We start from the raw sequence: 17476 nt of genomic DNA on the forward strand, positions 1-17476 counted from the left end.
GTTGTAAAAATTGGAAATAGAGGTCACAAGGCCAAGTGGCCAAGCCGTGTGACATCACCCTAGGCTGTGTAACTTTCAAATAAGGGACACATAACCGTGTCCCAGCCCGCGTCCTCACCCGTGTAACTCACTGAGATGTCCCACATGCTCGTGTGTTAGGCCATGTAACTCTTTGAGTTGCCACACACGCCTGTGTGCTAGGCCATGTACTAGGCTGTGTAACTCACTGATTTGAACACTAAGAAACTCACAAATGACACATGGCTGCCGTGTGAACCCAAAATTTTTCCTAAAATCAAGCCATTTCATAACCAATTCATGCATAACTACTCATCCATTTGTGCACACTTTCAAGGAACTTAAACACCTTCCAAACACACATAAAATACCATTTCAAACATCCTAAATCACCTAACCAATATGTCATTTTAAAGCACTGCAAATGCATCAAAACATCAATTACATAAACATGCCAACATTGCCATATTTTAACTATAAGAACCTAATTCAAATACCTGCCAATACATATCACAATTGACCATTCTCAAGCCATTACAAGCATAACAATATACCATGCATTTCAATTAGCTAAAAGTGGTCAAGATGACATAACTTAACAAGCATTACAAATCCATCAACCATACATAACTTCAAAGCACAAACATACTAAAATATCAATTATACACTCACTAAATACCATTCAAAATGGCCTATATATGTCATTATTAACCTTGGATAAAATGCTCAAAAACTACCAAAATGATTGTTGAATAGTGTGATAGATCTCTGATGAACTTCCAACCAAATCAAGCTTTCGATGATCTATAAAACAAATGAAAAAAACTACGTAAGCAATGAGTGCTTAGTATGCTTGTATAAACCAAAACATAACTTACCGTGTCATTTATACAATTCAAAGATTAAACATAATTCATCACCAATGTCATAAGCTTAATAAAAGCCTAAACAACATCACTAACTCACAAGTTAGTATACTTGAACATGATACAAATGAAATCAACCATGTGATATGTAAATTTCCATATGTAATAACATCATTTAATTCATAAATCCTTTTATAAGGTCATTATTTAATCCATTTGCATACTTATCATTGTGTTCCCTTTTCTTACCTGTTGAACCATCTAGAATCACATCGGATATTCGGGAAAACCTCACATATAGTGTGCCTTTACATATAACTGTAACTTTTCCTTTACATCAATGCTCACACGAGCTGTGAAGAATCTGCAACAAATGCAGGACCTCAGCTATCAGTAGGACATTCAAGACCAGCACTCAAAACATGAAATCCCTAATGACATGTCATTTGTATCCTAAAAATTCTTAAAGTTCAATTGGGACTCGTTATTCGTCAATTCATCATAGCATTGATACATTTATATATTGATTCATTTATATTAAAACAACATAATCAACATTCAATTTAGATAACACTAAAATGATTACAGTTCATACGAACTTACCTCAATAGTTAGGATGTAGTAGTTTAGTTGAGCTAATCCTAAGCTTTTGCTTTTCCTCGATTTAAGCCCGTATATGGTTTATCTTGATCTAAATAAATATTTTCTTTCAATTCAGTATTTATATAGTTCAATTTAATCCATAAATCATATTTATGAAAAATTACAAATTTGCCCCTAACACTTTAGCTTTTCACAAGTTTGTCCTTAAGCTCATAACTTAGAATCTAACCATTTCAAATTTATCCAAACTTAGCACATGTTGTAAGGGAACCTAGAGCAACTCATATTTATCAACAATTCACACTAAAACCCACAGATTTTCACTTTTAACCATTTAATCCCTAATTCTAAATTTCATGAAAAATCACTTAACAAAACATGTTTATTTTTCAAAAAAGTTTCATAATCTATCAAATAACATCAAAACTCATTCAAAAACATCCATGGAAAGCTCTCAAATTTTAAATTCTTTAACAAATTGACCCCCGGGCTAGCTAGATTAAGCTAAAATAGACTCAAAAACATAAAAATTATTAAAAACGGGTTGAAAAACACATACCATGCACTGGAATAAGTTTAGCTAAACCAAGCACTCATCCACGGAGTTTTTTTTCTCTTGAAATCGGTTAAAGATGAAAACAAAAGATGATACATGCTTTAATTTCCTTTCTTTTAAGTTTAATTTTTTAAATTACCATTTTAACCTTTAAAAACTATCATAATTTCATTAAAATCTTATCCATGCACATCCACTATCTCCTTAAATAGTCTATTTATCATAAATTTCCTTTAGTTTAAGATTTCATAGCCATTAGACCACTTTAAGTAATAGAATTCAACTTTTACATTTTTTACAATTTGGTCCTTTTCACTTAATTAACTATGTAAACTTCAAATTTTCTTAATTAAATTTTACTACGACCTTAATATAATACCATAGACATTATAATAATAAATTAATGACTCGCTCATCAAATTTGTGGTCCCGTAAGCACTGTTGCCAGCATCACTGAAATTGGGTTGTTACAGTAATCCACTAACCATCCACTCAAATCCATCCTGGTTTAATTGCCATGTTAAATTTAGTTTAAATACTAATTAAGTCCTTTAGCAATTAATAATCTATAACAATTAGTTTTTACCACTTTTACGATTTAGTCCTTGTACATTAATTAGTCCTTATTTCAACAAATTATCTAACCAAAATTTAATTCACCCATATAATAACTCTATAAATATTCAATAATATAATTTACGGGCTCGTTCTATGGAAATGAGATCCCAAAACCTCTTTTTTCCAAAACCACTGACTTTCGATACGAACCACTTGTATATTGACTAACTAACCAATTAATAAAATCTATAAAATCAAAATTCACAATAACATCATATTTAACATGTAAATATTAATAATAACATTTATGGGCTCACTCATCAAAATTGTGGTCCCGAAATCACTGTTTCGAACACCACTGCAAAACAAGTTTTTACAAGTAACCTAACATGTATATGTATAGCTCTGGCCAAGCTTTCTGATAAGCCGATATAAAGGCTTAGCTTGGATGGTTAACCTAACACAATTATATGTTTCACTTGAAAGAGCCTCTGATGTGACTCACACTTGTATATTTAAGTTTTTTTAATGAGTTTCATTGAGTAATACTAGTAATACGAAATGAGAAGTATAAATAATTCAAAAATGTATTTGATGATCAATTAAAGTGTTAATATGTGAGATGAATATTAAAATTTGGTATTCATGCTTAAGCACTTGAAATTTAAGTATTGATGTATTATGAATTGGTACATTTATGATGGATTTTGGTATTAAACTTACCTTATTGTTGTGATTTGCCATGTTAGATAATCTTTACCAAATTATTTAGTTGAAATGTTATTTTATAAATTGAGCTAAGTTTACCTTTTTAATACATTTGAACTTACTAATAATTTGAAATGCTTAGCTAGTGCTTTTCCTCTTCTGTAGATAGTCGGTTTGCGGAACTCGTCGATTGGACTTCACGAAGGTCACACTATCCTTTTATCAATTTGGTAAGCTTCTACTCATTTTAAGCTCGGTATTGTGGCATGTACTTAGGTGCCTATATTTATGTACTAATTAGTGAATGAATAGTTTGATTGAATCCTTGTCTAGTGCTTGAATTTTGAAAATTTAATGTCCATATGTATAAAGTGTGTTGTGGTAATATGATAGGCCCTATATATATGTCTAGTTGAATGGTAAAATTTGAATACATAATGGTATGATTTTGATCATGAGATGGTATGGTTATATGTGGTTTCAATGGCTTGAAATCATTAAGGATAAATTGTGTTTTTACTAAGTTGTTAGATGTGTTTAGTACTTTAAATAGACATGTTGAATTGTTCAATTGTGGTAATGGTTAAATGATGAAATGGTATATGTGTCTTGGGCATTTTATGTAGGTTTGAGATGTACTTTAAAATGTCAATTAGATGGAATTTGATTTGAGCATGAAATGGTCACCAAAATGAAAGTTTTGACATTTTTGGTACTAAGGTATCAATACCCTAGTAATGATATTGATACTTAGCATTTTTCAATCAATCTTTCAAACAAACAGAAGGTCAAAATGGTATTGATACCGTACTAAAGTATTGTACTCTATATCAAGGTATCGATGCTTTACAAGGGTATCGATACATTTTTATCTTGTTTGGTTTTTACAAAAGAAACAAAATCATAAAATGGTATCGATACTAGAACATGGTATTGATACTTGTAAGAAACTACCAGTACCATAAGTCAAGTATCAATACTTGTTGTTTTAAGATGAATTCTTCAAACATCAAAGTTAAATTTGGTATCAGTATCTTTTAGGGGTACTGATACCTATTCAATAATTTTGGAATTTTGCAAGTTGACCCTATTTCATGTTCAATTTAACAATTAAGTTTTCATACGTTAGATTAAGTCTCGGAAAAATTTATTTATCATATAATGATTGGAATTATGAAATATTTGTATGTTTAAATGATTTATTTCAATGTTTTCATTTGTAAGTGTTTCAGTAATAAATGTGTCATTCTGGAGCTCGAATCTTGTGATCAAATTGAGGGAGGGGTGTTTCATTCTTAACCTTTTTTTTGTTAATGCCCAAAATGATGGAGTTAAGAAATTCAAGTACAACCTTCAGATTCTTCTAAATTTAAGCTCTCCTTGCATAAGCCAAAAAAGATGCGGTATTTGAGGTAGTCATGTCAACATCCTCAACATTACGTTCCTCCCCAGTATATTCTATTGGTTGAGCAACAACCGGATAGTATCATCAAAATGGCTCCCAGTGTCGAACTTTAAATGTTGTACTTCAGCTCATGTGGAAGAGTACCTAGAAAATTTCTCGCTTGTTTTACATTCTTTTTCCTGATAAATCAAAGAGGAAATGGAAGTCCAGTTCGAACATCATCAGTCTCAGCATGTTTAATACTCTGGTTAAAAATCGTGTGCCCAAAATAAGCTTAGAATTACCAGCTTTATTGAAGATGAGACCAACAACCTTTCCAATTGAAGCATCATATGATGTCATCCAATTGCAAATTGCAAGCTGGTGAGGAACAACGTAAAACTTTGTTAAAGTTTGAGCTAAGTATTCCAGTAATTTTGCCCTAGGTTATTCTAACTCACTAATCAAAACAATGGAGATCTTGTCCCAATCATATTTGAACTCGTCTTCCTGTTTAATTACTCCCAAAAAGCCGCATATAATAGATGAATTGAAGTCAAAGTAACTACTTCTTATGTAGACTTTCATATAGTTCTTGAATTCTTTGTTGGTGATGTCTTTCCTCAAGTGGACATAGAATTCCAAAACAACCCTTTCACATATGAAAGTTTACATCAGAGGTAGTTATTTTGACTTCAATCCATCTATAAATATCTCTATCTTTATAGTTGTATTTTATAGTAAAGATTATAATTTTTTAAAAATAACTCATGATTAAATTATCACTTACACATATTTAAAACTATTACATCAAATTAATTAATAAAATTTTATTATAATATTCTTATTTTAAAATAATTGAAGTGTAAACTCATAAAAAATTAATATAGATTATAATTTTATTTTCCATTGATATTAAGCTTTAAATTTTGTTATATTTATTTATAATTTGAATTTAAACTTAAAATTTTATATTACTATACTATAATGAAGATTATTTTGATTATTTTTTATAAAAAATATTATATTTGATAATATCGTGTGCATAATATATTTTACCAAAGCTAATATATACATTATGATCCATAGGATTGAAGATATTTTAGAAAATATTAACTAGCATCAACACCCCGCTATCGCCGGGGTATTTCACAATTTTAATTTATTTAATTATAATTAAATTAAATATTGAATTTGTTAAATCAGTTTTATCTTATTTTTTATTAATTATCAAAATTAAATTCATTATAATTATTTACAATTAGATGCAAATTTTAAAGTAATTTTTGAATTAGCATGTAGATTTTTTAATATAATGCTTAAAATTATTTATAATCCTCCGAACTTTAAATAAAAAATAAATATACTTTAATATAATCAAATCTAAGTCTTTTTACATAAGTAATAATATTGATGTTAACCAAGTTAAAAGTCTATCAATTAAATTAACATGTAAATTAATTATGTAAAATTTTAAAAATATTTTATCTCTTGGATCGGACTCATATCCTCATTCAACCCTAAGTAAAAATATGTATAAACTCTTTTAGATGCATTTCAAAATCTATAAAAGTATTTTCTATGGGACGAATACAAAATCTTAAATCGACATGTGCACATCAACCATTTAAAAACATTATTTGAAATTAAAATAAATCATATTTAAACAAATTTCCTTTCTAAACTTCTTTTTTCGCTCTCTTGTGAATTATATAAATTGATTTAAGAATCAATGTTAAGACTAATCATTTCAAATATAAAATTAAAATATAAATAAGTAATAACATAATTTTCTCAAAATTCACTATTCTATATTATTTGTTATACAAGTTTGGCACTTTTTTTGTAAGAGATATATGTATTATTCTTTTGTCCAATTTAGTACTTGTATTTGATAAAAGTTATATATTTCGTTAACTAAAGGTAACGTTATTAACTTTTTAGTGCTTAATTTGGATTTTAAAATTGATAGGCTTAAATTTTTCATGATTTTTGTAACGCCTCAAAATTTTAATTTTTGATTTCGTGTATATATGACACACAATTGAGTATCTGCTTTAGTGATTAAGTGTTCTAGGTGCGTATAAGAGGTCCTAAGTTCAAGCCTTACTTGGGCAAATTTTGGTATTTTTATAAATAAAGCCTTAACCTTGTGCAAAGGGCTTAAGTTTAATTGTTAGTAAGTTTATATTAAAATGGGCTGTTGTTTGATGGTTAAGTGGACTGTTGGAGGTCTTGTGTTCAATTCTTTGTGATGGTGTGGAGACAGTATTTTTGCTCTAATTTCGGCTAAGAGTTGTGTTGGGGCAAAATTCTGAGTAGTTGTGTTTTAGTGGCTTAATAGGGAGTGATTTTAGGAGATAATTGGGGAGAGGTTATCAGAAAATAATCTGATTATCTTTTTGTTGCAAAATAATAATAATCGAGTTTCAGTTTTCTCTCCAATTCCCCAAACTTTTTCTGACGTTTTCTTCTTTTTCTTTTTTCTCTCCTCTGTTAATTCTTTCCCCTAATTGCTGCCAAAATTTCCATTATTTTCCCCTTCCATTTCTTTCTCTTTTTTTTTCAATTGATTCGGTTTTTCATCGTTAGTTACGCGTGTTCGGTAAGTAACGTTTTGTCTATTGTTAATCGTTCTTGGTTAATCTCTAAAAGGGAGATTCTTTTTTGGTATTTAGGAGTTAATCAAAGGGCTGGTGGTTTTGAATCGACGTTGTGACTGTGCGAAGTCGTGGTTACTCAAGCGAGGTAAGGGTTTTTTAGGTTTTCAGTCAAGTTCCTTCCGAAATTGGTTGATTAAAAATGAATTAAGTGATTAATCTGGAGATATGTTGGTCGTTTTTTAGGTTTTGGAGGTTTAGGAGTGCTTACGCATCAGAAATGATACCAGGTGTGTACCCGAAATGCAGAAAATGGGATTCAGCGAAAAGTCGAAATTGCTGCTGTTGAAAAATAAGAGAAATAAAAGAAAATGATGAGAAAAAAATTGTAGAGAAAGGAAATAAGGGTGTTATAAACTTGGAAATCAACATTTTGCACTAAAATAGTTTTTGACAGCAGCAGTAGTCAAAATTTGAAAAATCATCAAAAATAGTGGAAATTGAGTTAGAGGTTGAATAAAATATGAAATTAAATTTTATTTGGTCTAGTTTTTCATGGAAGAAACACTGTAAGCAATGGAATTTTAAATTATGAAATATAATAAATTTTGTCAGACAAGGTCAGAATGATCTCGGGTTCCCCTATTTTGACTTTGGAAAATCATCAAAAATTGTAAAAAAATTAAATATGGGCTTAAATTTATATGTTTAAATTTTTAATGAGTCTATTTTTAATAGAAATAAATGGAAACTTCATCCAAATTCCGTACCAATAGATAAATACTTTTTAGTAAGGAAAGGTTGAAGCTGTCAAACAATAGAATAGGGATAAATTTGAAGATTTTACTGTACTTATTTGATAAACTATAAATTCTAAAAATTTTATGGTAGAAAGGTATTTGAGTCTAGTTTCAAAAACATCAAGCAGATTTTAATTTGGAATTCTGTAGCTCAAGATATAAATAATTTAGTGCCAATGACTCAAGTAGATAGCTTTAAATGAACATATAAGTAAATAGTGAAAACATATATGAATATTTAGCTAGCATGGGTTACATTAAAAATGGATCACACGGTCAAGGCCAATTTAGGCCGAGTGGGCCACATGGGCAGATCACATGGGCGTGTGAGCCCATTTTTACCGAAATGTTTCTAAGGTTGTACGGGTCACCTAAGTCGACCGTGAACCTACTGTAAGGTCGGTAAGCGCTACTTAGACCCTTAAATGTGTGAAATTGACTGAATGATATCTGTACTGAGCATGTTAATATCTGAACTGAATATATGTACTGAAATTACATAATAGCATATCATCCATTGTATGTTGCATTGTATTATATTGGGTTGAGGGTTGTTATTCGGAGGAAGTGTACTGAAAGGCTTTAAACCTAATTTAATGTCAGCTCAGCTGTAAACTACTGTTTTGTGCCACATTCAGTACTACTTGGAGTGTAAGGATGGGTGGGTTGATTATATCCCCACATAGAGTGTAGGGTTGGACAGAGATGGTGTGTCGAGGCTGGATGGGTAGGATTTTACTACTGCATAACTGTTACTGCTATTGATACTGTGATAGGCTAAGGCCCTACTGCATTTTTGACACTGTATTGAGATGGGCTAAGGCCCAAACTGTTACTAATACTGAAAAGGGCTTAGGCCAAAGACTGTTCAACTGTGCATTATGAATACTGATTATTTGTTTGTTTCTATGGGATTACACACTGCGTTTATGCAAACTCACCCTTTTTGTTTAATGTGCATAGGTAATCCCCAAACTTAGATGGATCAGTGCGATGGAGGACTCAGCGATGACCATAGTAATTATTGGACTTCATGGTTTTCAATTTACAATTTATAATTTTATTATTATTGATTATTTCGGTTGTAATTTAAGAACCCTCTGGGACTTTGGTTTTAAATTTGGGTTTTTATTTATTTATTTATTTTACTTTATGGATTTATATCTACTGATCATAAGAAATTCGGTTTTCAAAAAGTTAAAGTATTTTCTAAACGCATGATCACTTAAACTGTTTTATTAAAGCTTCCGCAACAAGGGATGTTTCAAAACAAATGTTTTAAATTAAAAAAGACGACTTCCTAAGTTCTAACAAAGATTTACTAAATATAATAACATGGAATACTTTAATCGTAAGAACGAGGTTTCAAAAACACTATTGGGTGACATTGCCAGATATAGCCATAAAGTCTTGGTCGTGTTTAGGGTGTTACATTTAGTAGTATCAGAGTCAAGTTGCAAAACCCGGCTGTGGATTATGGGTTTTATAAAAAAAATAGGCTTTCGACAAATTGATTGATTTCCAAATCATTTGAAATGTTTTTACTAAGTAAGTGGTACACCGAGTCTCCGGTGTCGATCTTGTAAGTATTCTACACTGTGATTTGTTTTAAACTGAAACTGCTACGGATAGTATATTCTGAAACTACTATAGGTAGTAAATTGTACTGAAAACACTCTAGTTAGTGTATACTGAAAATTGTAGAGAAACTGAAAACTGTAGTGAGACTGTGATTTATGAAATGAACTCTGAATAATCGATACTATTTTACATAAAACATTTGTTCATAAACACTAGAACTGTAACTGATTCATAAAAATTTTAATACAGATAAACATAATTAGACAATGAGCGCACGAAGTATCTGCAGACGGGGTACTAGAGGCTGAGGTAGAGGCTGCAGAGGAGCTCGAGCTGAGTCCTCTTCACTAGGTAGCATACCGAATTTGGATATGAGTGAGACGCTAGTGTCGCTACTGAGATCGGGTCTCAAGATCGCACGGCTAGGGATGGCGCATTGTCTTAGGCTATGCTAAGGATTTTGGAGAGGGTTGCTGAGCCCAATACTAGATCTGGGGGCTGAGGGTCGGTTATGAAACAACTACGGTCCAATGGAGCTGAGCTCTTTAAGAGGTGTCACTAGAGTTGCCCCTAATGTGGCTGAGTACTAGATTGAGGTCAGGGAGAGGATCATGGATGACTTAGACTGCACCCCAGAGTAGAAATTAAAGGGTACAGTCTCACTGTTAATGGATGAGGCTTATCAATGGTGGCTTACTGTTAAGGAGGGCACTCAGCCCAAACGTCTGACCTGGGAGTTCTTTAAGATCGCTTTCCAGGGGAAATATGTGGAAGCGAGCTACGTGGATGTCTGTAGGAGGGAATTTCTGAATCTAACTCAAGGAGATCAATTAATGGCTGAGTATGAGGCCGAGTTCCTGCGACTGAGCCGCTATACGCGAGGTATGGTGGTCTCTGAGTGTGAGCGATGTATTCGTTTTGATGATGGACTCAGAGATAATTTAAGAGTCCTAATAGCTCCACAGAAGGAGAATGTGGATATTGCCAAGGACGTTAAACGTGCTGAGCACCAGAACTGTAACCGCGAGAAGGGTAAGAACAAGAAGGATTCAGAGCCCTCAAGTTCTGTACAGAGGCCTAAGAAAAAGGCCAGAGCTAATGAGTCGGTTAGAGCTGGGCCCCCTGTTACTATTACTAGACTGCAGCCATGTACTGATTATGGTAGACACTATCAAGGTGAGTGTTGGAGAAGGACTGGGGCGTGCTTGCAGTGTGGGTCATTGGAGCACCGTATTAGGGAGTTTTCATTGAGGGCCAATCAGATGCAAGCTCCGGATACTGGTACGGCACAGCTAAAGAAGGAAGTACAATAGCCACCGAGGGGTCGTGGACAGGACAGAGGCGGTAATGGTATGGGTGATGGGAAAAGAGCACCGGGCAGAGGTGCTGGACAGGCTGAGGCGAGACAACCGGTCCTAATTTATGCTGCTTGTCAACGAGAGGATGGAGATGCTCCAGACATCATCACGAGTATGTTCTTTATTCTTGATGTACCGTATATTGCCTTAATAGACATAGGGTCTACTCACTCATACATAGCTAGCAACATATCTGGAAACTTGGGGATTTCAGTTGAGAGCACTACGAGTAAGGTTACGGTACTGAGTTCGTTAGGGCAATCTACTAGAGTTAGCAAACTGTATAGGGACGTTCCTTTAGAGGTACAAGGGGCAATCTTCCTAGCTGATTAGATGGAGTTTCCATTTGGGGAGTTCGACCTAATTCTGGGGATGGGCTGGTTGATTAAGCATCCTGTTAGCTTGGACTGTGTGACTAAGAGGGTCATACTAAGAACTGAGGAGGATAAGGAGGTATTCATGATTGAAGAACACCAGAATTACTTATCTAATGTGATCTCTGCACTGGTGGTAGAGAAGATGGTTCGTAAGGGATATGAGACATTCTTGGCCTATGTCAGTGTTTTGGATTGTGGGGATTCTATAATTAAGGATATCAGAATGGTAAAGGATTTTCCGAACGTCCTACCGGAGGAGCTACAAGGGTTACCTCCGAATCGTGAGTTGGAATTTGGGATTGAGCTACTTCTAGGTACAGCTTCAGTGTTCATCACTCCCTATCGAATGGCACCAAAAGAGCTTGTAGAGATTAAGGCTCAGATTCAAGAGCTATGTTAATGATTTCTGAGGTAGTTGGGAGGATTATCTGCCACTAGCGGAGTTCGCCTATAATAACAGTCTCTAATCTAGTATCCAGATGGCACCTTACGAGGCACTGTATGGTCTTAAGTGTCGCACTTATTTATGTTGGACTGAGTTGGGCGAGCGATGTATTCTGGGTCTTGAGTTAGTATCAGAGACGAAGGATAAGGTTAGACTGATTCGAGATCATCTGAAAGCGACATCTGACAGACAGAAATCCTTTGCGGATCTAAAGCGTCAAGATATTAAGTATTCCGTGGGGGACTTCGTATTTCTCAAGGTCTCGCCATGGAAGAAGGTACTGAGGTTTGGTCGTAAAGACAAGTTGGGCCCTAGGTTTATTGGACCTTATCGTATTCTGAAGTGAATGGGACCAGTTGCTTATCAATTGGAACTACCTCCGGAGTTGGATCAGATTCATGACGTCTTCCACATCTCTATGTTGAGGCGTTATCGCTCTAATCCTACTCATATTATTCCTATTGAGGACATTGAGGTGACGCCAGACTTGACCTTTGAGGAGGAGCCGAGTCAGATTCTTGATCATGACGTTAAGGTTCTGCGAAGGAAGTCTATCCCTCTGGTAAAGGTCTTATGGTGTAATCATAGTACTGAGGAGGCGACGTGGGAGCCTTAGGATATGATGTGTCAGTAGTACATCTGTTTTGATCAGGTAAATTTTGAGGACGAAATTTTCTTTTAGGGGGTAGAGTTGTAATGCCCAAAAATTTTAATTTTTGATTTCGTGTATGTGTGACATACAATTGAGTATCTGCTTCAGTGGTTAAGTGTTCTGGGTATGTGTGTGAGGTCCCAAGTTCAAGCCTTACTTGGGAAAATTTTGGTATTTTTATAAATAAAGCCTTAACCTTGTGCAAAGGGCTTAAGTTTAATTGTTGGTAAGTTTATATCAAAATAGGCTTGTTGGTCTGGTGGTTAAGTGGAGTGTTGGTCTACTCCAATGCTAAGAGTTGTGTTGGGGCAAAATGCTGAGTAGTTTTGTTTTAGTGGCTTAATAGGGAGTGATTTTAGGAGATAATTGGGGAGAGGTTATTAGAAAATAATCTGATTATCCTTTTGTTGAAAAATAATAATAATAATAATAGAGTTTTGGTTTTCTCTCCAATTTCCCAAACTTTTTCTGACGTTTTCTTCTTCTTTTTCTATCCTCTGCAGATTCTTTCCCCTATTTGTTGCCAAAATTTCCATTATTTTTTCCCCTTCCGTTTCTTTCTTCTTTTTTGTCCAATTGATTCGGTTGTTCATCATTGGTTGTGCATGTTCGGTAAGTAACAGTTTTGTCTATTGTTAATCATTCTTGGTTAATCTCTAAAAGGGAGATTCTTTTTTGGTGTGTAGGAGTTAATCAAGGGGCTGGTGGTTTTGAATTGATGCTATGATTGTGCGAAGTCATGGTTACTCAAGCAAGGTAAGGTTTTTTAGGTTTTTAGTCGAGTTCCATCCGAAATTGGTTGATTAAAAATGAATTAAGTGATAAATTTAAAGATATGTTGGTCGGTTTTTAAGTTTTTGAGGCTTAGGAGTGCTTACGCATCAGAAATGATACCATGTGTGTACTCGAAATGCAGAAAATGAGATTCAATGAAAAGCCAAAATTGCTTGCTATCGAGAAATAAGATAAATAAGAGAAAATGATGTGAAAAAAATTGTAGAGAAAGGAAATAAGGGTGTTATAAACTTGGAAATCAACATTTTGCACTAAAATAGTTTTAGATAGCAGCAGTAGTCTAACTTTGAAAAATCATCAAAAATAGTGGAAACTGAGTTAGAGGTTGAATAAAATATGAAATTAATTATTTAGTCTAGTTTTTCATGGAAGAAACTGTGTAAGCAATGAAATTTTAAATTATGAGATATAATAAATTTTGTGAGACAAGGGCAGAATGATTTCGGGTTCCCCTGTTTTGACTTTGGAAAATCATCAAAAATTGTAAAAAAAATTATTAGGGGATTAAATTTATATTTTTAAATTTTTAATGAGTCTATTTGCAATAGAAACAAACGAAAACATCATCCAAATTCTGTACTAAGAGATAAATAATTTTTAATAAGGAAAGGTTGAAGCTGTCAAACAGTAGAATAGGGATAAATTTGAAAATTTTACTGTACTTATTTGATAAACTATAAATTCTGAAAATTTTATCGTAGAAAGGTATTTTAGTCTAGTTTCAAAAACATCAAGCGGATCTTAATTTGGAATTCTGTAGCTCAAGATATAAATAATTTAGTGCCAATGACTCAAGTAGACAGCTTTGAATGAACATATAAGTAAATAGTGAAAACATATATAAATATTTAGCTAGCATGGATTACATTAAAAACGGATCACACGGTCAAGGCCAATTTAGGCTGAGTGGGCCACACGGGTGGTGGGCCCACACTGGCAGATCACATGGGCGTGTGAGCCCATTTTTACCGAAATGTTTCTAAGGTTGCACGGATCGCCCAAGTCAACTGTGAACCTATTGTAAGGTTGGTAAGCACTACTTAGACCCCTAAATGTGTGAAATTGACTGAATGATATATGTACTAAGCATGTTACTATCTGAACTAAATATATGTACTGAAATTACATAATAGCATATCATCCATTATATGTTGCATTGCATTGGGTTGGGGGTTGTTATTCGGAGGAAGTGTACTGAAAGGCTTTAAGCCTAATTCTTGGCGGCTTCATTGCAAACCATCGCTTTATGCCGCATTCGGTACTACTTGGAGTGTAGGGATGGGTGGGTTGATAATATCCCCATATGGAGTGTAGGGTTGGACGGAGATGGTGTGTCGAGGCAGGGTGGGTAGGATTTTGCTACTGCATAACTGTTACTGCTACCGATACTGTGATGGGCTAAAACCCTACTGCATTTTTGACACTGTACTGAGATGGGTTAAAGCCCAAACTATCACTGATACTGACAAGGGCTTAGGCCCAAGACTATTCAACTGTGCACTATGAATACTGATTGTTTGTTTGTTTCTGCGGGATTACACACTGAGTTTATGTAAGCTTACCCTTTTTGTTTAATCTACACAGGTAATCTCTAGACTTAGACGGATCGGTGCGACAGAGGACTCAGCGGTGACCACAGTAATTTTTGGACTTCATGTTTTTCAATTTACGATTTATAATTTGATTATTATTGATTATTTGGGTTGTAATTTAAGGACCCTCTGGGACTTTCGTTTTAGATTTGGGTTTTTATTTATTTATTTATTTTACTTGATTTATACCTGCTGGTCGTAGGAAATTCGATTTTCAAAAAGTTAAAGTATTTTCTAAACACATGATCATTTAGATTGTTTTATTAAAGCTTTTGCAACGAGGGATGTTTCAAAACAAATGTTTTAAATTAATAAAGACAACTTCCTAAGTTCTAACAAAGGTTTACTAAAGATAATAGCATGGAATGTTTTCAGCGTAACAACGAGGTTTCAAAAACACTATCGTGTGACATTGCCAGATATGGCGATAACATCTAGGTCAGGTTTGGGGTGTTACAATTTTGTTAATAGAATATATTTAGTGTTAATTTTGAATTTGTTTACTTGTAAATTTAATATGTCAAATATAGTCTGATGGTTTCCTCAAATCAATTCTAAAACCCAAATTAAATACTAAAAAGTTGACACCCTTACTTTTAGGTACCTAAATATATATTTTTGTCAAATGCAAGTATCGTTGTAACGACCCGATTTCCAGTGATGTCGGAAATAGTGGTTTCAGAACTCTATTCTCTAATGGTCGAGTTTGTAAATATTATTTATTAATATTTATGAGATCACCACAATATTGTATTGAATTCTGGTTTATTAATTTTGGTTATTTAGAAAGTTAGTCAAGGTACAAGTGTATTGGTTCAAAAGTTAGTAGTTTTGGAAAATAAGGTACCAGGAACTCATTTCTGTAAATTGAGCTCGTAAATATTTTTCTTAAATATTTATGAAGCTGTTTTATAGGTGAATTGAATTTTGGTTCAGAGATTTTAGAAATTGAATGACTAATTGAGGTATAAAGACTAAGTCATAAAAACCATAAAAAGTTAATCACTATTAATTTTTATTAGATAAATGTGTCAAATAATATTATTGAATAGATTTAAATGGAAATCATGTCATATTCTATTATATTGGATGGCCATAGCATGGTTTTAAGTGGAAATATGTTAATTATAATATTTAATAAATAATAAAATAAGATAAAACATAAAAGAAAAACAAACAAGTGATCATCTTTTCTCATTTTTCTTCTCCCAACCGAATTCACCATGGATGAACCAAGGAAACATTTGGCAATCTTCTTCTCCTTGCATGGTAATTATTCTAAGCCTATTTTTCGTAAATTTTATGTTTTTGATATCGTTGTAGCTTAATCTAGCTAATTCAAGTACTAAATCTTAAAACTGTTAAAGTTTTGAAAAGTTTTCATTGATGGTTTTTGATGTTTTTGCTGTTAAATAGATTGTGTATAAGCTTATATTTGATTATAGACTAATTTGTAAAGTGAAATTTGTTAAATTTTGAGTATAGGGACTAAAGTGTATATAACTTAAAATTGGCATGAAATTTATGTAATTATTGATAATAGAGGGTTGTAGATGGATGAATTTGAAATGAGTTTAAAATTGGAGCTCAAACGTGAAAGTTATGCTAGTTTCAATTTGAAGGACTAAATTGAATAAAATGTAAAAATTTAAGAAAAATTTGTAAAATGAAATTAATCAGTCATATGCATGTATTTGAGTGTTGTAAAGTATTTGAATTGATAAATTGAACTTAATTATCATATAGATCAAGGATTTAATCAATCGGGGCTTAATCGCGGAAAGATGAAAAAATTGCAAAATAGTCCTTGATGTTGTATTTATTGTTGGGTTGGTTAGGTAAGTTCATATGATTTTATTAATTGATGATATATTTGTATTATATTGTTTTGCTTTATAGTTGAATTGTTATTATATAATGTTTTTTGCATAAAAAAGATTAAATTGAAAAATATAAAATAGCTATATGTGAAATAGATATTGACTAGGTAGAAATTGATTAATGGTTTGAAGTAAATAGTATGTAATTGAATGGATTATAGAAGGATGAATGTCATATAATATAGGTAAGATTTGTACAAATTGAATTGGTATAATTTAGGTACTATATTGAGGTAGATTGGTTTAGTTGAATGGAAATTAGTGGATGTCGAACTTGATTATGAAATTGATATGTATATAATGATATTACATTATTTAAATGTATATGCATAGCTTGGAGCTTATGGTTTGTAACTTCATAAATTAGTTCATTTAAATTTTTATATACTTTCATTGCTTAGCATGATCAAAGGTAAAAGCAAGTTGAAAATAATTGATGGAATCAAGTTGTGAAATGTTGATTCTTGTGATGAAGGACTAATTTGTATTAGATAGAAAATTTTTATGTTAGTAGATGACTTGTTGAATTGAGTTATGAACTTTGGTTGTTGGGATATAATTGAAAATTCTATGGAAAAATTCGTTACTTAGTGAACGTACAAGTAATGCTTTGGTTTACTCGATGAGGCATTAGGTGCCAATTAAATTAATGAGCGCTGGGCACAATTGGATTACTTTGATTTGTTTGATGAGGCACTAGGTG

At 32.8% G+C, this 17476-nt stretch overlaps 1 protein-coding gene across 1 annotated transcript; it reads left to right on the forward strand.

Moving 5' to 3' along the window:
• Positions 1–11365: 11365 nt before the first annotated feature.
• Positions 11366–11809, forward strand: LOC108484998 (uncharacterized). The gene has a single exon (XM_017788868.1). It carries the CDS (start codon positions 11366–11368, stop codon positions 11807–11809), a length of 444 nt encoding a protein of 147 aa, XP_017644357.1.
• Positions 11810–17476: the final 5667 nt, after the last annotated feature.

Source organism: Gossypium arboreum, chromosome 6 (assembly GCF_025698485.1).
Source record: "Gossypium arboreum isolate Shixiya-1 chromosome 6, ASM2569848v2, whole genome shotgun sequence".
Taxonomy (NCBI): Eukaryota; Viridiplantae; Streptophyta; class Magnoliopsida; order Malvales; family Malvaceae; genus Gossypium; species Gossypium arboreum.